This window comes from Drosophila willistoni, assembly GCF_018902025.1.
Source record: "Drosophila willistoni isolate 14030-0811.24 chromosome 2R unlocalized genomic scaffold, UCI_dwil_1.1 Seg167, whole genome shotgun sequence".
Lineage (NCBI taxonomy): Eukaryota > Metazoa > Arthropoda > Insecta > Diptera > Drosophilidae > Drosophila > Drosophila willistoni.
This window is the reverse complement of record NW_025814050.1, coordinates 12,341,918-12,364,329: the sequence shown is the minus strand read 5'-3', so window position 1 is coordinate 12,364,329 and position 22,412 is coordinate 12,341,918. Positions and strand designations below refer to the sequence as shown.

Genomic DNA, 22,412 nt, shown 5'->3' with positions numbered 1-22,412 from the left:
ACATAAACGAAGGCTGCGCTGCGCCGATCAAAAAAGAACTACATCTTAAACTTAATAAATATATATTTCTATATATATATATATATATAAATGTATGTATACATTGTATGAACGATGCATTTACGATGTATGTATGTATGTAAATGGTTGATGTAAAAAATATGTTCGTTATGTATGCTATGTACAAAAAGGCAACCACATCCAGCTTGGGTAAGGACGGGAAGGGCGGTGAGCGATGACGGGAAACTTTCTTCTTCTTTTCCTTTTCTTTTTTTTTCTTGTTGTGTGCTGGTCCCATAATTTGAATTTTTCTTTATATCAGGTAAATTTGTGTGTGTGTGTGTGAGAGAGAGTGTGTGCTTGGGGGGGAAGGGAGGCAGTTTTGACAGAGGATTGGCATCTCTATTGACGCATATGTCGATAGGCCAATGGCGCCTCTTCCGTTTCTCCGCCACCTTGGCAATCACTTTCCATGGGCATATGTTGTGGTGGAGTTCCGGCTGAATGCTGATCATCCATAGGCTTGGGTGAGTTACAAGCCGTGGGCATTTGTTGTTCATGATGGACTTCTGGCTTGGGCGATAACATCGCTGATGTTTGTGGCTCGGCGGGCGGCGTTGGATCATTGTAACGTATCAGCTTAATAGTGGTTAGGCCATCAGCATTACGTATCAGCCTGCAGAAAGGAGGAGGAGGATAAGTTTCTTGGTTTTCCTCTCACTTGCTTTATTTAATTACTTACGGATAGCAGTCCTCATTGCTGCTGGCACTTTTACTGCTCACACTTAAGTCTGTGGGCTTGAGATCCTCACCGGCCGATTCCGAACCAGATGAACCGCCGCCATTTTCCATTTTCAATGGATGAAATTGAAATTTATCCGGACCCACTGAGCCGGGTGTGTTCAAAGCTGGGGAATTTGGTGGCGGGACTGAGGCAGCAGCAGCTGCTGCATTGGCGGACAGATAATGGAAGGCTCCATTGATGGCATGCATGAAGGGCGGCGATGTGGGTGGCAGACCATAAGCAGCAGCAGCAGCCACAGCGGCGGCTGCAACAGCGGGCAGACTCATTGGTCCATTCCTCGAGGCAGGACGTTGGGGTGATTGCTGATGTTGTTGTTGTTGTTGCTGCTGCTGTTGATGTTGCTGCTGTTGGCTCCAGTTCTGACCTGCTGGACTACTGGGTGGTCCAGCAGCTTGATTATTGGCCTGTTGTGTGGACAACGTTGATGATGATCCTCCTCCGGCAGCACCAGCACCATTAGTGGGCGTCGTTTGACGTAACAGCGAGATATTCTTAATATTTTTCAGCTCTGTGGGATTACGCAGGAACTGATAGCAATGACGCTCGCCCTGTACTTTACGCAATATATTGACACGATAATAATAGCGCAAGGCCCGCGACATTTTGTCATAATTCATCGATAGATGATTCTTTTGTATACCCCAGAGTTTGGCCAGGCCAGCCGGATCGACAATCTTAAAGACGCCAGTGTCGCGGCATTTCCAAGCAATCAAATCGCTATACTTTTGATTGCGATCATTCAGCAACTGTTGCAAAAAGTCCCACAGCAAACGACCATCTAGAGAGGGGAAAAGGAAAAATTAGTCATCTGTTTCAGTAAACGATTCGTAAAGGGGGGAAACAACTTACTTGTATTGGGTTCCGAGTTCTCTGGAAAGAATTCCCGTTTTGCTTTGTACATATAACTGGGTGTGGTGGGAGCTGAGATCGAACCACCGGCGGGGGCCACAATTGGACCACCAGCATTGTCAAGCGTTAGCTTCTGTGGCTGCTGCTGTTGATGCTGCTGCTGTTGTTGTTGTTGAACCTGTTGCTGCTGCTGTTGGACTTGAACGGCTGCCGCTGCGGCTGCAGCTGCTGCAGCAGCTTGTTGTTGCTGGGACCACGAGTTGACAAAACTATTTGTCCAATTCGGTTTGATATCCTTGTGTATGGGTGTACCTGGCGGACTGCCCGCACTGTAGACGGATAGAGGGGCGGGCGGCAATTTCTGGCTACCAGCTGACTCGGAGTATTCTTCCTCGGAATCAGAGTGATTGCTGCTGGCACTGCTAATGCCCTTCATGGGCATGGCAAGCACGGAACTCGTGCTGGTCGTACTGCTAGACGACGATGACGAAGCAGGTGCTGCGGCGGCATTAGCAGAAGCGGATGTATTAGACGCAGCAGCTGAACCAGGAGCAGAGCCAACTCCATTTTGATACGCTGCCTGTGGCGGACTGCTGGCCTGTGAATCAACCGATGGTGGTGGACTCAGTGTAACCGAATTGGGTGCCATAAAATGATGTCCTGCCATATGGGATGCTGTATTGTGGAACGGACTGCTCTCTGGCGGGGCATTTAATGGTGGCCATGTCGGTGTCGGCGGATGGCTGTGCGGTGATAGTGGATAACGGCTTGTCGGTGTCACCGGACTGTTGGGCAAATGCCATTGCATCATATGCGACTCAATGATCAGCATCTGTAGTACATTATGCAGGACATCTCCGGCTCCGGGACACCGATGTCCGAAATCTGCACGTGTCAGCAGGCACAATGCCTTGCCATTCATTTGAAAGAGATCAAAATCCAGTTTGGGCAGATCAAATTCACGCACACAGAAGCGCAAAAAGACCAAAACATCATCGCGACTCCATAGACGTGGATCTGAGGGTAGCGATTGTGGTAATTGTGTTTTCAGTTCGGCCAACTGACTGGATGGGGCTGGCGGACAACGCCATAAAACTTCACTCCAGATATTTGGATTGATTGGATGATTCAACGATAACTGTACAGGAAGCATTTTCATTTTGGACATGCAGCGACAGTTTGTAGAAATAAATGTCCTATCCTGGTTTAAATGGATGGATATAGATGGATCAGCAAAGTGAAGCCACGAGATCAATTATATGTATATATATATGCTTCTATCAGATCTGTAAAGAAAAAAAGAAAACATTTGTAAATAAACAAATTGGCCAACATGTTGTATGAGTAATATTTGAATAGAACACATGGGAATACTGATTTGTAGAATTTATGAGTCTATTTTAGCTTAATCCGAAAATAACCATAGATTTTTGGGCATTTTCTTAAAAGAATTTTGCTTTTATACTGATGAAACTGTAGTTTACATTATACATTTTTGGTCTAAAGAATGTTTTCTTAACAATTTCCTTCGACAGGTATTAATTCCAGCCGAAGAGTGGCGCGAAGTACTCAAAAAAAGAAGCAGAAGTCAATTAAATGGGTTGGTATGCTATTAAAAACTCATAATTTTTATCAGGAAAGGGATGGATGGAACAGGCCTGTATCCTATACGATCTTAAGAATTTTCTTCGACACGGTTTAGTTCTAGAGGAAGAGTGGCTCAAAGTACTCGAAGACATAGGTCGAATAGAATAGTTTTGCAAGTCTTGACGACTCATAATTTCAGAATTTTCGTCAGAGATGCTAAAAATTTTCAGATTTATCAACAATTTGAATAAAGTATTTTGAAATTAAGCCACAAAAACAACAACACTTTAACGGATTTATCCGCCAAGAACACAAATTGTTAAATAAAATCTTTAAATCCATTTTTGAATCCATTTTAGCTGTGAATGTAATGTAAATTGTAGCCAGTTGTGCAGGTGTTTACTTAAAAAATGGAAAACTGTTTCTTTTCTTCTCTTTTTTCAAGCTATTTCCAGTTGTCCAAAGTTCATTTCGGAAAAAAAAGGATGTTAGTAGCATCAATCGAAACACTTCCGCCAGAAAATAGCTTGGCACACACATCACCTAGCAGGGAACACATACCGTGGCAAAACGCGAGACAGACGAAGGAGATGAAGATGTGGAGGCGGAGGTGGAGGCGACAGAGTCAGATAGACACATTCGCATTCCAATGAAATCAGATTTCTTCATAATCTTCGCGGCAGCGGCGTCGGTGGCGGCAAACGGCACAAACAGAAATACGTCGGACGCGCACGTCGTTGGTTAGTCGAACGAAGTCGTCGCCGATGGATGAAATAAACAAATAATATATCTTTTTGGACGCTGTGCTGCGCGGTACACAAGCCAACAATAAAAACAACAAGCGCATCCGAGCACTACTTGGCGAAAACTGGCCACCGGACCTGAAATCTTGTGAGACTCCGAGAAGAAGTGTGGCATGAGTCAGAGACCAAAGAGACGACGCGTCGACGTTGACGTCGACGTCAACAACAACAACATCAGCATCACAGGCAGAAGTAAAATGTAGAAGCAGAGGGCAGAGCACACTTGACGCTCTCTTCCTTACTCTCCCTCTCTCTCTGTCGGGCTCGTTTTGTCTGTCTCATTTCTTTTGGTTTTGCAGGGCAACACACCCCCGCAGCGTTTTGTGTCTCTCTGTCTGTCTGTCTACATTTTCGAGAGCAAAATATCTCTTTTGGAGCAAAAGCAAAGATCTTCTCGGTAGGCAGGTTCCAGGCATAGCAGAACAAGTAAATGCCCTGCGTCAAACAATCTTTTGAGTGTGTCCTGCCGTCATATTTGAGTGTTTTAAGGGAAATATGTGCATACATAAATCTCCTTTTTAACTGTTTCATCTATATCATTTCCAAAGTGTTTTGGATATGGAAATTAAAATTAAATTATCTTTGAGTTGATATTAACTTTAAGATATTCTTTAAAGTCTACGTATCTTTAATTTTAAATATATTTTTCTTGTTTTCTCAATGGTAAAAAGGTTACGAAATTTAACAATGTAGCGACCTAGATAATTCACCTATAACCCAAACATTGATCATATAAAATCAACTTTTTAATTGTAAAAATTTCTCAATATGGTAATTTCCATAAAAATGTGTGTATGTGTGTGTGAGTGTTGTGTGTTTTGTGTATGGGAGGCCCAGCGTGCCAGCAAGCAGCAGCAGCAGTACTTGCCTTACAATATTCCGGATGTATACAAAGTAAATACATACACAAATATACATACATACATACATGTATATGCATCTTTTGGCGGTGATCATTTTGTTGTAAAGATTTCAACATACACATACGAGCGAGTGTGTGTGTGTGTGTGTGTGTGTACCACATATATTGATGGCAAGTAGTAGGCGGGGCGCAATCGGAAAGGAATGAAACGGAAGGGGCACGAGCGTTAAAGCCTCCGTCTCTCGCTCTCTCAGTTCGATGATGATGATGATGGAAACTTTAAAAGCCGTGCCCGTGCCCGATTGCGCATAGCACCCGTTCCCGTTCCCGTTCCCCACATTTTGTTGGTTGGGAGCTTGCATCTACAACAACAGCCAAACGGAAGTGCACATTCCAATCACCAAAACCCGTTTTCAAAATTCAAAATGATGTTGGGAGAAAGACGACGACGGCAACGACGACTAATAAATCCGCCAGTGGGTAAAGAGAGCAAGAAGAAGCAGATCGTTGTCGGCACAGCAGCCCCAACCAGGCACCCTGTTTTATGTTTGCATGTGTGTATGTGTGTGTGTTTGTAGCCTTTTCATGCCCCTTTTGTTTAGTACTTGTGCACTCACACACATGTATGTATGTTTGTGTTTAAATTTATCTCTCTGAGAAGAAGGAAAAGAAGAAACTTCCTCATTCTCCGGGAAGCATTTCAACAAGTGAGCGAAGCAAACAGAAACGGGCGGTGGACCTAGCGCCTGGGGGACTTGTCTGTTAGTGGAAAAGAGATGACAATAGAGAGCTTTATAGGGAGATATCATCATGCTGATGATGATGATGATGATGACGATGCTGATCATCTTGAATATTTTATTATGTCTCTTACTTAGCGGGGGTCTCTCACTATTTGTTTTTAAAGAGGCTTGTTGATTGCGACGATATAAGGTATGTACACACATATGATTATATATGTACGACGATCCTACGTGTTATTTTGGTTGCCACAACACATGGTTGTTGAATATCTTTAAAAAAAAAAAAAAGAAATCATCATACAACATAAAGAATACATATGTATGTATATATACATATATACATTCTAGTACACACATGTTCCATCCGACAACAAATAAACAACATTTCAGATTCAGACCGGTGTCGGGGGCCCAACAGAGTAGAGTCGAGTCGGTGGCACGTAGTAAAATGACAAATGAATGCTCATCAGCAGCAGCAGAAGAACTAACAACAACAATAACAACAATGTAGAAAGAAGGCAACAAACGCACAATAAGAAGAAGAAGAAGAAGATGAAGAGTGAAAAGAATATTTCTAAAATCTCAACCAAGTCAGCCAGCAGAAGCAGCATTCTCTTCCTTTTCCCCATCCTCTCACTTGCTCTCGTTAGTCCCTCTCACTCATTCAAACGTATGCTGGCTGGCTCTCTCTCTCTCTCTCTCTCTCTCTCTCTGTGTGTCGAGTCAGTCAGAGACTCAGGTAGTTTTGAGAGGTATGCGGATGATGTTGAACCGGTTTCAACGGAAATTACAAACGAAAATTATAAAACGATCAGTTTAGAAAAACGTTCAAAGAGACGATGGAAGAGAAATAAAAGAAGGAGGATTTTTGAAGAAGGGGATTCCAAAGGAGTGAAAGGCAATAGAGGGGGACTGACTGACTGGCGGAGGGGGCATACAAATACCAAAAGAATTTATTTGATTTGGTCGTTTTATTTCGTTTTTCCTTTTTGCACAAGTTTCCGCTTTGGGGAGAGAACACACAAATACACACACACACCTATAAGATATTTGTGGTGGGCGTATGTGTTTGTTGTTGTTGTTGTTGTTGGGGTGACGACAGGTTTCTCTGACCGTGGGATCGGAAATGCTAGCTAAAGACAGAAAAAAAATGGGACACCAACACTTGGATGCCAGCTAGATCACCTAGGAAAGATAAGGATCATCGACGTAGGAGGAAAAAAAGAAAGAGTTTAATCCCAAATTCTTTTTTAAAGACATGATAATGGGGAGGACTTAAAAATGAAAACATCCTGTACACACACATGCACAAAACGGATTAGAACGGGCATAAGCTAGATAAGAAGAAGGCATTCCACATGTGTAACTTGAGGAATCATTATTCCGGCTAATCCCACTTCGTTGTAGTAGTCAAATACTGAATGGAAAAAAGGAGACACATTTTTCCAAGAAATTTGAACATATAGGAATTCGTATAATGATTTTCCAATTGGCAACAAAACAAGTTAACCTTTTTTACTGCAAGCCTTTTGTTCGAAGAAAAGATAGTTAGGGGTCTACATCACAGATTCGTACTAAAGGCTTTTCCCTACGACCCAAAACGCAGAAAAATGTCATATTTCTCATCGAATTGGTAAATTTGTGAACTAAATTATGACCCAATCTGAAGGAAGGCGGTAGAAGATCCTTGTCCTGGTGGCAAACGATAAGTCAATTCGATTATTATAACTCATCGCAAAAGAAAAGGTCTAGTTTAGATTATTTTTCATATATCTATTATATTATGTAATTATTGTCTTTTGGTTTTTTCGCTTTTTCCTATCTTTTTTCTCAAATTTTGTTCATAAGTTTTTAAGTTCTAGTCTTGTTTCCTTATTAGGAAGTATTTTTTGTTTTTTTCAAAAAAGTACCTCAACTTTACCGTTAAGAATCTTAAGTACTGTAGAGAATCTATATCTCGAATTTCGCAATTATATTGTTATTTAATATAGTCTACTCGAAGTGGCAGTCGTCAGTCAGTCAGGCACAGGGAGGCACTTAACGATTTAGTTATCTATCTGTTGTAATGCTTATAAGATGACACTCGAAAGACATTCGATATATCTCACTCATTCTCTCTAACACTAGGCCCAATCGCAGCGGGCATTCGGGCCAGAAGGTGATGGAGGGAGGGGAGAAGGTTAAAAAGGAACCCAAGTTGCAGCACAACTCTAAGAAGTTAATGAGTAATTTCCGCAGGCGCAGCAGCACCAGCAGCGGCAGCAGCATCCTCTTCTTCTCTTCTAGTGCATCATCAAGTGCGCAGTTAAGAATGATGACAAGAAGAAGAAGAAGACGAAGCAAAGGAAGGAGAGAAGAGCAGACAAATCAGATAACATACAAAAAAAAAAGAGCAGAAGCGACAGCCGCCATGGCGCATTAAGATTAACGGCTTCACAAGGCGGATTGGAAAGAGAATGCTCTTGGTGGTTGATGATGATCACTCTAGGTTGCAGGTAAGGGAAATGTATGTCTCTCCCTCTCTCTATCATCATCCTCCCCTCCCACCACACTTAACTACATACATATGTATGTACATCCATCTACCTGTTATGCACTTTACAACAACCAAAAGCAAAAAATTACATCATTGAAGGACTTCTTGGAAACGGAAAGTTGAATGCATTGCTTGGTACTACAACAACACACTAGGTGATGTTGTTGTTGATGGTGTCTTTTGACATTTGATCTCTTTTATGAGGTCTTCGTTTTGGTTGTTTACACAAGTGCCTGGGGTTCTTGATTTAGTTGTGAATCAACCCTTAAGCTAAAATATATACATAAACCTATATACCTCTACATATTTCTATATACTGTAATTCAATTCAATTTACTCGTGTGTATGTGTGTGTTTGTCTGTGTGGGGTTATAGTTTGTATCGATATACATACATATATATACACAATGATCGTATCGAAATACTCAATTAATAAGCATAAAAATATTCAAACCAAGTCAACGACCTGCTTTTTGCTTTATAACTGCTCAACACACACACAAACACATACTTTTACACCTTGGTCGTCTCTCCGTGTATATTTAAGAAAAAGAAAAAAAAAAACAACAAATTAAACATACAAGCCAGTTCCAATTCCCCCCCCAAAACGCCCTCCCCCATTCAATACCTAGGAGACGTTGCTGCTGCTGCTGCTTCTGGTGCTGCGATTGCTGAGCATGCATAACAAGCGCGTGAGCGGGCTATATCATCGGGTATCTCTCTATATATGTATAAACACACATATGTATATGTATTTGTATTGGTAAGACGCCAATTCCGGGTTCTTCTTCGCGCCAACAACAATAAAACAAAAAAAAAACCCTCTCCTCTCTATACATACAACAATTTCGAGCCAAATGTCTGTGCGGTTCATTTTCTGTCTAGATCGTCAATTTTCTATACCTTTTGTTTTTTGTTTCACCATTTCTATTGGGGGGTATACTCGAAGGTGCTAAAAGATAAACCAAGTCTAGCTGCCAAGATACATTTCCCACCCCCCTAAAGTATGTTATTTCACTCCCCATTCGGCCAAAATCTACACCTCGATTCGCCTATAGGGTATGATCAAAGTTCACGCTCTAAGCCAGCTCAACCGTTTTTGTTTGCCGTAGGCAAATTTCTTTTATTTTTGTAGATCATCCAAACACAATATGGTTTTTTTTTTTCGGTTGGTAGTCGTCATTTTTCGTGGGTTAAGGAAATCAATCATCGTTATGCCGTTTTTGGCGGTACAAAAGGTAAAGAAAGGGCGAAACCCGAAACTCAACTCCGGGACTTGGAGACTCCTCCCTCAACACCCCCCACCAAACCATTGTGGATCTTTCTTGTCTGCCTGCCAGCTGATTTACCCCTTTTTCTTTAGTTGGTTATTATTAATTTCTTTTTATTTTCTACGCACATTTTTTTCCCTCTTCTATTTCAAGAAGAAGGGCGTTACGTGCCATGTTTGTTCTAATGTAGCTCAGAAAGCAAAACAAAACAAAAGGAGAAGAGATAAAAAGAGGGGAGAAATAAGAAAAAACTTCAGATTGTATTTTGCTGCCTCATTGTTCATCTTTATGCTTTACGCATAGCTTTTGAATACACAAAATGCTTAATGATATCAAACGTTCGATAACCTTTTGGGTATTTTAATATGCAAACCCCCCTCCCCTACTCTTCCTTCCTAACCCCCCATTAACCACTCACCGAAAATTGTTGTTTTTTTTATGCTGATGATCATTTAGTCGAAAGAACAAAAGCTGGTATTAATGATGATGATGAACAAGATCGGTAGCTATGCTGCTACCTAGAAGAGAAGAACTCTCATTGCTATGTTAGTTGTTGAATCTAATCATGATGAGTTCATCAAACGCTAGACAACAAGAAGAAATGTAGTTGAGTTCAAAATCATTCCTAGGACCGAAGCAGCAACAGCAGCAGCAGCATCAACCGCATCATTTGTGCCCATTACATTCAATTAGTGGCAAACTGCTCCTTCTATACTCTGTCTCTTTTTTCATATCTATATCTTCATTCTGTCTCTCTCTTTCTCTATCTCTTAATAATAGTCAGTACGTACATATGTACATAGTTTGTAGTTAGTCGTTGCTGCAAGATATGTAGCTTTTATCCATTGGAAAGGGGCAAAAGGGGTGTCAATTCCAAGTGTGTATGTATGTGTGTGTGTGTGTGTGTAGGGGTCGGGGTCACTGTGTGGTTCAATTGAGTTGGTTGACATGTGTGTAGAAGCCGCTTCCGTGTTTTACTTAAAGACCGACCACAAGCCACAAGTTCTATAGAGAGGGGCAAGGGGAAGGGTGGCGAAAATTCAATTGATCAGCGGACAGTGAAAATTTCCCTTGGGCGAACAATTTTCATCAGTCGCGGAGAGGGAGACAACTTAAATAAGTTATGAAAAATCAAAATAAATTATTCAAACTACACTTTTTATTCGCATAGAGATTTTTTATATCTTTCCAGTTAAATTATAAGATTTAATCGAGCAATTTGTTGAACCTTTTATGACATCGTATTTATATTAATTTAAGCTTGTTTTTCTAGATTTTTGGTCCAACTTGTATGATTTATATGGGTGATGTCATTTAAGAAACCAAAAACAAAAAGGGTAAATCCAAGATTCTATAAAAAAAAAGTAGATTTCGTTTCTTGAACTTGTGTTCATTATTTTTTTTTTTTTATTTCTCTTTTTACTATTTTTTACTATAAGTTAATAATTTGAATTATTTTTTATATATTTTTTTATTTTTTATATATTTTTTTATTTATTTATTTTTTTTTTATTTTTTATTATTTTGTAATATTTTTTATTTTTGTACTTTTTTAATTTTATTAAAAAATTTTTTTACTTTTATTCAGTTTTATAAATTAAACCAATGTAAAATAGTTTAATGAAATAACAACTATAGAACATGGTCATTACATTAAGTAATGTTTTGGTTTTTTTTTTTAGATATTTTAAATCATTGGCTTATCAATCTTTCATATAACGTTATAAAGACAAGCATTCATCACTCAGAACAACTCCCTCATATGGGAGTTAGAGAGGATCAACAGTTGAACCTTGTCTATCACAGCGACCAACCAACTCACATTAAGATTTTGATAAGGCAGCAAACGACACCTGCTTTCCGGGCCTTGTGCCATGCCAACTCAAGTCAACTCAACTGAACTCAACTTTTACGGGCGTACAATCATCATTCTAACATATAAACTAGGATTACTTGTTGTCTTAGGTGTCGTGTTGTCGCTGCTTTTGATAAAAAAAAGGGAAAAAAGAAACGCAAAAGAGATATAGACAAGTCCACACAACTATACATATATATGTATATATTTATATACACATACTGAGGTATAGCATGTTCCGTTCTTTTTCTCTCTCTCACTCTTATTGCTGCTTTTCCATACTTCCACTATAATGTTTATGTGTATTACGAAATGTTTACGATTTGCTTGAGTTTCAGTAAGTTCATAACAAATATATGCCAATGATAAGATAAGAAATAGATACATATAAATAGAAGGCACCTCTAAGTATGTTTGCCATATGGAGAGAAGAGACCACAACATACATACTTGACTTAAGACGACATGAGTTGCTTGCAAAAAATCAAAATAAAGAGAAAGAACAAACTTTTCTATACTTCCTGCTCCGATTGCTATTGATGATCATCATGGCAAGTGAGCTTCCTGTACCACAAATGGGCAATTAGATCAAAGAAGAAGTAGCAGTAGCTAGCAGCTTCATCAGTAGCCAACAACCAAAAAGAAAAAACCGAAGAAAATCTGAAAAAATTCAGGCATAGCAAAGAGAAAAAAAAAGCGATCGCCTCGATCGTGTATCTGTATCTGGGCAAGCATCTAAACCGGTAGTTAGTATTTGCACTAGTAATCAAGCACATACATAGATACATACATACACATAACTTAGATCTAGGCATGCATGGAAAAAACGACAGACAGACAGACAGACAGATCAGAGATGCCCCTCGATTCTCCACCACACCTCCAATTCCATTTAAGCTCCCCATGCAGCAGCAGCAGCTGGAAGCTAAAGAACTTTGGCATGATCGTAGTAGTTGTTGTCGACGATCGCGCTTCGCATCTTAATTACAGAGAGCTACAAAGCTATAGAGTTGTGTGTGCAAAAAAAAAAAAGTGGAAGAAACAAAAGCTTTAGGTCTAGGTAGTAGCTCGAGAAAACCTGAATTGTAAAAACGTTCTAAACGAACGAACGATCTGAACCGTGGAACGTTTTGCGCGTCGCTTGGAAAGACACTTAATAAATGCGGAAGCGGATGTTCAAGCAACAACGACGACGACGACGAATACTACGATGACGCTCACTGTCTATAATCACAATCAAGTTTCAGGTTGGAGAGAAGAAAAAACGGGGATTGGGACTTGGCTTAAACACAAGATGATAGAGCCACTTCCCGAAAATAAAAAAAACTTAAATAAAAACCGCAATATTTTATGTTTAGAACATGTTTAGGAAATTGCCAAATTAATTGCAATGAAGAAATGTGACTTTGATAAGGTTTAGCTAGAAACTTTTGTCATTTATCATCTTCTTGTATACAATTTTACTTTAAAATGTGCAATCTATTGTTAATAAAGACTGACGAAACTCAGTTCCAGAGATCAGAATACAATATATAAATGAATTATAATAAGCCGACTCTTACAACTAATTTCTAAATGTTCAGATTGATTCTGGATTAGGTAAAATAGATAGATTTTTATGGATTTTTCAGATTATGTAGCATCATCAATATTTCTGTGTTCTTTGAAAAACAAGAAATCCTTTATAAAATAATACCATAATCTATTAGAAAAGGGGATTTTTTTAATTTTTGTCGGCCTCTATGTATAATTAGAATATGAAATATTAAATGACTAAGTTCAAAGGATTTCAAAATTTGTAATAAATATTCTTGCAAATGTCGTTTAATGCATAAATATAACAAATTCTTGCAATTTTTTATATATATATATCATTTCATTTCTTAATCATCATGAATGTGCTACTTACAAATAATAAGAAATACTTGAATCAATGCTATATAACATTTAACGTCATATGCGGATGCAATTGTCGGCAATTGTTTCCAGGCAAAGAGAGACTTTGATTCATTAAATATATATATATATATATATATATTTATATATAGAATATATAATGCACTTCAACAATTTATTAAAAGCTGATAGCATTTTGAAAAGGCTTCTCTATCTTTGAGAGGACAACAAAATAATTAACATGATAATTCAAATGAGTAGAACAACAAGAGAATAGTAGAGAAAAACAGAGAGAGAGAGAGAGCGGGACACAGATAAAGAGAGAGAGTGTGAGCGTGTGGGAAAAGTTTGATAAGCACGGACAAAGCAGCAGCAGCTTCTTACTTAAATACAATTCCAAGTTGCACTCAAGTTGGCCACTAAAACGTGGCAAAGCGACCTAATGAGATAAAAAACCACAGAAGAAATGGGAATACAAAAACATAATACAGACAGACAGTAAACTCAAGTTGTCATAAGAACTAACTATTGTAATAGAGGTAAGGTAAGAACAGCAACAGCAACAACAACAACAACAGCATTCAACTCTTTTGATGAAGAAGCTGCCCCTGCTGCAGCGCCTCCAGCTAACTAGAATGAAACTCATTTTTTCTGCTAATTATGAATTTGGCGACACAATAGGAAATGGCAACATTCAGTCAGTCAGTCAGTCATTTAGTCTTTCTGTCTGTCCAGCAGTCATCATCACATGTACACATGTATGTATGTATCATCTCTCTAGAGCTGTTTGGTGGCATCATCAGCAAGCATCATCATCGTCATCTTGGCTCGCTCCTTCACATCGTTTCTGCTACGTGATGTTCGTGTCAATTTTGTTGTTTGTATGTTTTAATTTGTCTGCTTTACTTGGAAAATTATAATATAATCTCCTGGTTGTAGCCTCTGACCCCCCCACCACCACCACCACCCCCTCGCATGCTTATAGAAATATCTTTTTGCCAAGATTGAAGAAGCACTTCGCGCTCTCTAGTTGTTGGCCCCTTTGGGTATTTTTCTTAGGTATTTGTTTCTTTTCTTTCATTTGACACTTGGTCCAGCCAGAGTATTAAGAAATACTGCAGTAATATTCAACGGAATATGTAGCTAGTAGCTATCAATTCTATATAAAAATTTTACTCCTTATGCCAAATGGAATATTTAATTAATTTGAATTTCTTTTGAAATTGTCATAATGTAGCAGACCATCCTAAGAAAGTGGTTGGTTAATGGAGAAAGATATGTGTATTCCATTCCATTCCACAAGATTATACTAAATCCATCTGAACTTAAAATATACCTATTCCCTATAGTAAGCTTAAAGTCCTATTTAATCCATCTGAACTTTAAAGATATCAATTCTTTATAAGTATTACTAGTAAAAGCTTTCGGAAATTTCTTTTCAAGTTTTGGACCTTGTAATACAGAACTTTTTGCTCCAAAATAAATAAAAGAAACGAGTTCCTGATTACCATTTAATATATGTATGTACTATATATAGTTCAACTATCGGCGCACGAACGCATTTTCAAGTGTAGATGTATGCACACATACCTACATATATTATTTTACTTTTGTATAGTCATCTATCTTTGCGTATCAAGGTGTATATAATTGAACAGCCCCTAACAATCATCATAATAATAACACTTGTGAATACCATTTGGGTAAAGCGAGATATGATTAGAAAACCCAAAAACTCATACATACATATATGTATGTATATATTTTGTTCGATTTCTTTGGTGTTTTTTTGTTTTCATTTTGTCAACTTCCATTTTAGCGGCCATAAATACAAACAATAATAATTTACATTTGTGTGGTATGGAGTGCGACTGATTAGTCTATCAATTAAGACCCCATGCTCTATAGTCAAGTGCCTCACACCAGAGAAGGAGTGAGGGTAGGCGGGGGGTTGAACAAGTGGCAGGTGAGGTTAGAAAGCAGCAGCGTAAATTTCGTGGAACCGCGTCATTTCCGGTTTTCTTTGCCCACATCCCCCGTCCACCCAACCCCCCCAGAAACCTCACAAAAACGTTCCTGCACAATCCATCGAACAATATTTTGTGTTGCTATCATAAAAACTTTTTTGTTTTTTTTTCGCCACCTCTTCACTTTACCCTACCCCCCAACCGCCCCTTCTTTACCCATTTACCACTCAAACGACTTTCGTTCCGAATTTTTGCCTCTGTGTTTGTTTGTTTGTGTGTGTGTTCTTATCGACACAGATTACAAAAAGAAAACGAACAAAACGTGAAAAAAAGGAAAAAGCAAAAAAAAAAAAAAAATTTGTTGTCCTTATCAAAAATACTATCGAGACTGAAATCAAATTGATTTATGGACGATTTGGCAAAAAGCGATTTCAAAATTGTATGTGTAGTAAATTCTTGAACGTATAGTAGTAAAATTCCTTTTTTTTTTAATTTTTGACACACGATATGGTTGAGAATATGGCCATGGCCTGATCATAGGGACTTAACAAACAAGTCGGCAAAATGTCCCGCAGAGTTTTGAAGTACATTGTAGATCCCCTAGGGGGTTGTGCATCATCTGCCTCTTATCCTCTCCCTCTCTCTCTCTCGCTCTCTATTGTTCTAGGCACTTGAGTGTCGTCTTTGCACATTGGTTCCCAGCAGCTTCCTTCCGCTTGGCCAGCAAATTTCCACGAAGTGCCAAATGCCAAATTCATTGTGAACTCGCCCGCCTTCTCCTACTCCTTAGACATTCTGAAGGACTTTAGGGGCGGAGGTTAGGCTACGAACAATTAGTGTCAGGACCACCTACCATGTTCAGGACGGAAGAGAGAGAGTCGCGTTGTGTTGGCTTTTGTTCAACAGGTAAGTGGTAAGTGGGCTTGGTCAGGTAGTTTTTACAGTTACACAGCGATAATAATGGACAACAATGGACTGGGAATTGTTTCGCCCTCGTCCTCAATCTCTCTCTCTCTCTCTCTCTCTCTCTCTATCTCTTTCGTTTTAGTTAGTTTGGAGGGTTAGGTTAGGTTAGGTCGCCCTCTCTAGTTACCATTTGATATAGATACTTCCCCTTATTTACTTGTACATTTTGCTTGTTTTTTTCCTTTTTTTTTGGCATTACGCCATCATCAAGTTAAAGTTGGAGTGGAGTGGAGTGGCATGGAGTCTATGCCACGCAACATTTTTCCCCTTCTGTGTGTTCGGGTTCAATAAGAAGAAAGAAAATTACCTAATTGTGTTGCATCGACAACAACAACAACAACGAGACGACGGCTTTCCACAACATTACTCCACTTCTTGGCCTGACACAGACACACACACACACTTCTTCCTAGTGCCCTCTTTTGCACCCCTTCGTGCCTCTCTCCTTAGAGAGTTACTAACCCGCCGTATGTGTGCCAAAAGCTAAAAAGAAAATGTGCCACAAAACTGCAAAAAAAAACAACAAAAAAATGCTCTGTGTGTGTTTGTTGCTTCGTTTCTTTCTTTCTCTTTGCCAAGTTAGTTGGAGTTAGATAATAGCCAACACAACCGACCGTTAAAACACACACACACACACTCACAGAGAGTGAGCCGCCGCTGAGATTGTTGCCGGGAAGGGGCTCTACCACCAAAAAGCTCGACTATAACTCAAGCAAGACTTCCTATATTTTGAAACACGTTACGTTCGTAACATAATTCACACAGCAACAACAAAACGAACGAACAACCAACGAACAACAGGTTACTCAGTTTAAAAGCCAACACCAACAACAACAGAGATAAGTAACTCTATGAGAGAGTCAGGCGACTGTCTCTAGAGGAGGAACAACAAGCCTGGAAATGAAAATGTACGGGAATAGATTGAAAATGTATAGGGAAATAATAGTAATAATAATAATACTCGCGCGCCAATATTGATTGTATGTCAAAGATCGCCAACGTCTCTTGAAAAAAACTTGATTACAATTTACAAGTTTGAATTAATAAATTACTTCCTTAATATTAGAATAAAAGTCACATTGTGCAAACAGTGTGGGAATGTCTTTTGAGTGTGCCACTGCATTTTTTTTAAAAGAGCTTTAATTAGATCGCTTTAGATCTTACTAGCTTTAACTATATATTACAAAAATTAGTTTTAGTTTAAACAATTATTAATTCGGCAATTTGGCGCATGATTATGATTATGAAACCTTCGGTCTGAAAAAAGTCCTATTAGGATCTTCGGCTGGAGCAGGTTATAGGTATAGCTATTTCAAGAACCACCAAGTTCTATCATCATCAGACTTTGCTAACGATCTCCAGAACTGCAATAGCCCTACCATGTCTTCACCGCTAAAACTAGTTGGGAATTGCAACTAAATGAATCGAAAAAAGATTGGTGAAGCTTACAATACCGATCTATGATATTTCGATATCAATATACTACAATATCCTTTATCGGGATCAATTGGAAACAGTTACGGTTGTAGGAAGAGGTAAAATTGGGGAAGTTTTTCATCCTATCTATGATATACCGAAAATAAACGTGTATATAGAGTTATATATTGGCTGTTTGTCTGATTGTTGTATTGAACAAATTAATGATCTCATTGAGCATCCTTGAAAGGCAGGCAGACATACATAAGCAAGGTCTTTCTGGTCTGAAGTAATTTTCCCAAATTCACACGATCGTCTTTACCGCCTTTGCTTCCTAAACATTTACCAACACCGACTGAACCCGCCCACTCCTCTGCCACCTGCACCGCCTTCGCATTTGTATGTATGAATGTTTGTGTATGAGATATAAAGATGAAAGATAGGCAACGGCTGGCCTGGCTCGCTGTTTGTTGGTTGCCACCAATGTTGTTGCCACATTATATGTACTTTCTTTCAGCGAATTTGAGATGCTGCGCAGTCACAGTCGACGTTGACGTCGCCGCCAAGTCTAAACACATTTACGGCAAATTCAGGTTAGTGTGATTTTTTTTTTGCACTATAAAATGGGTTACAATGCACACAAGTGGCTCCATAAAAGTGCCTGCCAATGTGTGTGTGTGTGTGAGTACATGTATATGGATGGAATGGGATGGTTGGATGGATGGATGGATACATGCTTATGATGATGATGATGCGTAATATTGCAAAACATCAATAATATATGGCACATACAAAGACCAACAACATCTGTGCGACTCCCTAGAGTCGAGTCGATTTGAGTCTAGGGTCTGATAACCACTACACGCAATACATAACAAAAAGCAACAACAACAAACAAATAAATACATATGTATTTATATATATATACTGAATGTACTCATTGCTTCCGCATGCAAGTATAAACAACTAAAAGTCATCAGTAGCACAAAAACTATGTACAAAAGCAATAACTACAACAACAACGTTGTCGATTCAATGCACTTGCCGAGTGACTCAAACTGTAGAATAAATATGTGAGACGGCAAAGTCGGCAATGGCAAAGAAAAAGAAGCAATTTAATACTTACAAGATGATGATATGCGTTAGTCAGTTAGACAAATGACTCTATACTCTATGGATTATTACCTTAACTAAGCAACAATTTGCCCTATAAATGTTTCTATTGTCTGTAATTTTTTGCCTCCTTAGTGAGGAATTTGTTTGATGAACAAGATCATAAGATTTCATCTATAAGAATCGTTTATAATTTAGTATCTACTATTATAAATAGTTACTTAAGTTAAATGAATTCATCTCACCGATTTGTATGAATTTTGGATATGTTGTAGAATAGAGAGTCAGGAGGTTATCGAGGACTTTTTAGCCTGTGCCCAGTGTTCTTTTAAACGGGGATTTTTAAACACTTTTGGATCGTCCTTTTCGAAGAAAACAATATCATATGATTTTTCGCAAAACTTTTTCCAATTTTTCTCTTTCATCCATCAACTATATTGAAGCCCTGGCTATATCTCATATCTCATAGAAACATATAGTAGACTAGACTTTAGTTTTTTTATTAGTTTATATTTGTTTCCCTTGTTTTTATTACTTTTGCCGCATTATTACTATTAATTTATGTTTCTTGCTGATCGTGTGTGTAAGTGAGTGAGTCAGTTTTCCCCCCTGAATAAGACTCAAGTTGAGTGTGAGAGAGAGAGAGGGAGAGAGATTTAGCCTATGTCTGTGTCTGTGTTCCCTGTGTGAGGGAATATGTCGTCGTTCTCTCTTTTCTTGGCTCTCTCTCGCTCCCGTCTCTGACCACTGCCGCTGCTGTGTCTTCGTTCGTTCCTTTTGCCTGTGCGATCAACAGTTTTTTTTTTATACCTGTTTGCTTTGCCTTTTACCCTCATCTTACCTATGTGTTCCCCTCGCCAAACCTCCTCCTACTCCTTTCTCTAGTTGCCACTCTCCCACTCTCGCCCCGTCTTGCTTCCGTGCGCTGTGTTGTATGTCGCGAGAGTAGCGCAATGCGGAAGTGAATTTAATTTATTGTATTTACGCTTGCCGCTGCCGTCTCTGGTCACCAGGCCACCACCACCACCGGGAGAGACTTTTTGCAGGGCAGAACATGGGGCGGCGGAGGGAGGGGTACGAACCAGGAAAGGCAAACTATGAAGAAAAAAATCTCAGCTTCTATAATTTTTTGTTGTATTTCGTTTTCCGCTAATTGGAGAGCACCAGGCTATATGCTAGTCGGAGGGCTAGTCGGGGGGCTCACACGATCGTTCAGGGCAGATCAGGTGCGAAAGCAGAAGCAGGAACTGTTTGGCTAATTCGTTCGGCATCGTCGTTGTCGTCGTCGTGGCAGGCAAATAAATAAACACAATTCTGCTTGCTATTTTTTCTTTGTTTTTTTTTGTTTTACTTTAGTTTTTTTTTTTTTTTACCATAGCGCCCCATAGTGCGATAAGATTTCGCTGACGTGAGCCCAGTGTCTCGCGCAGCAGGCACCCTAATTGGAGCTTAACGCTCCGCTTTTGTTTCACTTCCATAGAAAAAAGTGCATGCAACAAGAGACTCGTCGAACCCAACCCAAATTCGATACGTAAGAGAGTCGAGTCAGTCAAAGACTGTAAATGTGTATGAAGTGTGGATACCTTGGAATTGGCTAAGAATTTTAGGGTTCCCCCCAACAACTCCATTTAGACTATATTAACTTTAGTTGAGCAACATTTAAGCGAAATACTAAATGTTAAATGATTTTCGAAACTAATAAGCTATATAATTTCCTATTGTCAATAAATTATTGCTAAGAATATTTAAATCTAACATTTGTCCCATTAGAAAATCCTTTTGAATTGGTCAAATTGACTATTTTAGAGGGGTATGAATATTAAAATTTAGCATTTGTCCTATTAGAGGGGTAAATCGTCTAATATAGCCAACAAAGACATTTCTATGATATAAATAGTTAATTTTTTATCAAACAATTCTCACATTGTACGTGAACATCAGTTTTAAGAGCGATTTCTAAATGGTTAAAACCTTTTTTTTTGTGTTTTCTTGCAATACTATTTAACAAGAAATAAATCCGAACTCTAACAATGTGTAAAATGATATATTTTTGAACACGTGTAGACGACCACAACGACTTGACAACAATTTGTTGACCTCAAGCCAACACAGAGAGACCCAAATATTGTAAACTTTTACCACGACTAACGACAACAACCAAAAAAATTTAAAAAAAGAAGAGATTAACCATAAAGATTAACGTGAACATTTATCAGTTTGTCAGAGACAACAAAAGTTAAGTGTATAAATAATAAGACAAAAAAAAACAGAAGAAAAAAAAAGATGATACAATTTACCACTTTATGACTAAAACATGACGTAGAAATAATGCTTTGAGATTCATGTTTTAAATGAAAATAATATTTGTCAGTTATTTTTGTTAACAATTTTCTTACCTAGTCTGCTCCACTGTGCAGGGTGACGTACATATGGATGTATGTATGTGTGTCTATGTGTGCGTGTGTTTATGTAGAGTCGTCGTCGTTGTCTGTTCTTTAAGCTTTTTAGCGACAACGCTCAACGCGGAAGCGGATATGTCCAGATCCAGAATGCGTTGTTATTTGATTTTACTTTTTCCTCTCTTTGTCGCTCGCTCTTACAAGTATGATGTGTGCATGTGTGTGTGTTTGGTTTGGTTTTGTAGGTGTACGGGTTGTGGGGGGCTCTCTGACACAATCGCCAAGCGTTGTTTAACTGCAAAAGCACTGTGCAGCAGCAGCAGCGACTACGTAAGATATGTTAACTTGTAATCCTTCCTTCCTATGTAAGTGTATTAGATGGCAGCGGCGGCGGCAGCAGCAAACGAAGGAGATGAGCATATGACGATAATAATGAAGAAGAAGCAGAGCAGCAGAGCAAAAGCACTTCCGTCTTGTTTTCGGACTCGGACCTGTGACGCGTGGGATGCACTTGTGTGTTTTTGTATTATTTTTCTTTTCACCCCTTTTCTTTTCTTATTTTCTTTTGCTTTCCTTTCTTGTCTGCTCTTCCTCTGTTTCTCAACAACAAAAATTCTTCCGTTTTTTTTATTTTTACTTCTTGCTTTTAAACTTTTTACATTTTTGTTTATTTGTTGTTTCCGTTTCGCACACTAACTAACACACACACACACTCAAAACACTCCGACACATACGCGCGCACTTGAACACAGACAAACACTAACGCAAGCTGTACCGTTATCTCTTTGAGTTATTCCGTTTGTACTGTTTTATTGTTGCTGTTGTTGTTGTATTGCAATTTAAATTCTATTAATTGTAAATTAATCAATTTAAAATTTCATTTCTCGTTTTGCAATCGTTTCTGTTTTTTTATTTTTGTTTTGCACACAAATACGCTATTTATTTGTACAACAATGTCTTGTGTCTTATATTTATAATGTAATTCTGTGTGCTGCACTCCCACGTCCGTTCGCCACGAAGAATGAAAGAAGAATGAACGAAGAAAACGAACGAAGAAAATAAACAACAAATAAATAAATAATTCCGACTTTTGCCTCTCCTGCACAGTGGGACGAATTGCCCTTAAATCAAACATTGCAGATATCGAGTTGAAATTAGTTATTCTTTGATAAGTATAGCAGACAAATATATTTTCTTGATTTCAAATTAATTTAAAGCAGGCCTCATGTTAAATTAAATACATTCACTAGCTTATAATTCACTAAAATTTAGTTTCACTTCTAACAAATGTTCAACTTGATGCTATATTTTGGATAATCCAAACCACTGTGCCATGCCAAACGA

The 22,412-nt window shown here is 38.7% G+C and overlaps 1 protein-coding gene across 1 annotated transcript; it reads right to left on the bottom strand.

The window, feature by feature from the left end:
- Window positions 1-317: 317 nt before the first annotated feature.
- LOC6641914 (ets DNA-binding protein pokkuri) lies at window positions 318-21,720 on the bottom strand. The gene is made up of 4 exons (XM_002064785.4): window positions 21,066-21,720; window positions 1,655-2,940; window positions 743-1,583; window positions 318-676 (listed from the first exon to the last, which is right to left on the bottom strand). Exons 2-4 carry the CDS (start codon window positions 2,820-2,822, stop codon window positions 403-405), a joined length of 2,283 nt encoding a protein of 760 aa, XP_002064821.2. The 5' UTR covers window positions 2,823-2,940; window positions 21,066-21,720; the 3' UTR covers window positions 318-402.
- Between the last annotated feature and the right edge of the window lie 692 nt (window positions 21,721-22,412).

What these genes read in the sequence shown, in the direction of transcription:
- LOC6641914 (XM_002064785.4), bottom strand. Translation starts at nt 2,822, where the DNA reads ATGTCCAAAATGAAAATGCTTCCTGTACAGTTATCGTTGAATCATCCA. An exon ending in GAACTCGGAACCCAATACAA is followed by an intron (nt 1,584 to 1,654) that starts GTAAGTTGTTTC and finishes TCCCCTCTCTAG; the next exon opens with ATGGTCGTTTGCTGTGGGAC. An exon ending in AGCAATGAGGACTGCTATCC is followed by an intron (nt 677 to 742) that starts GTAAGTAATTAA and finishes TCCTTTCTGCAG; the next exon opens with GCTGATACGTAATGCTGATG.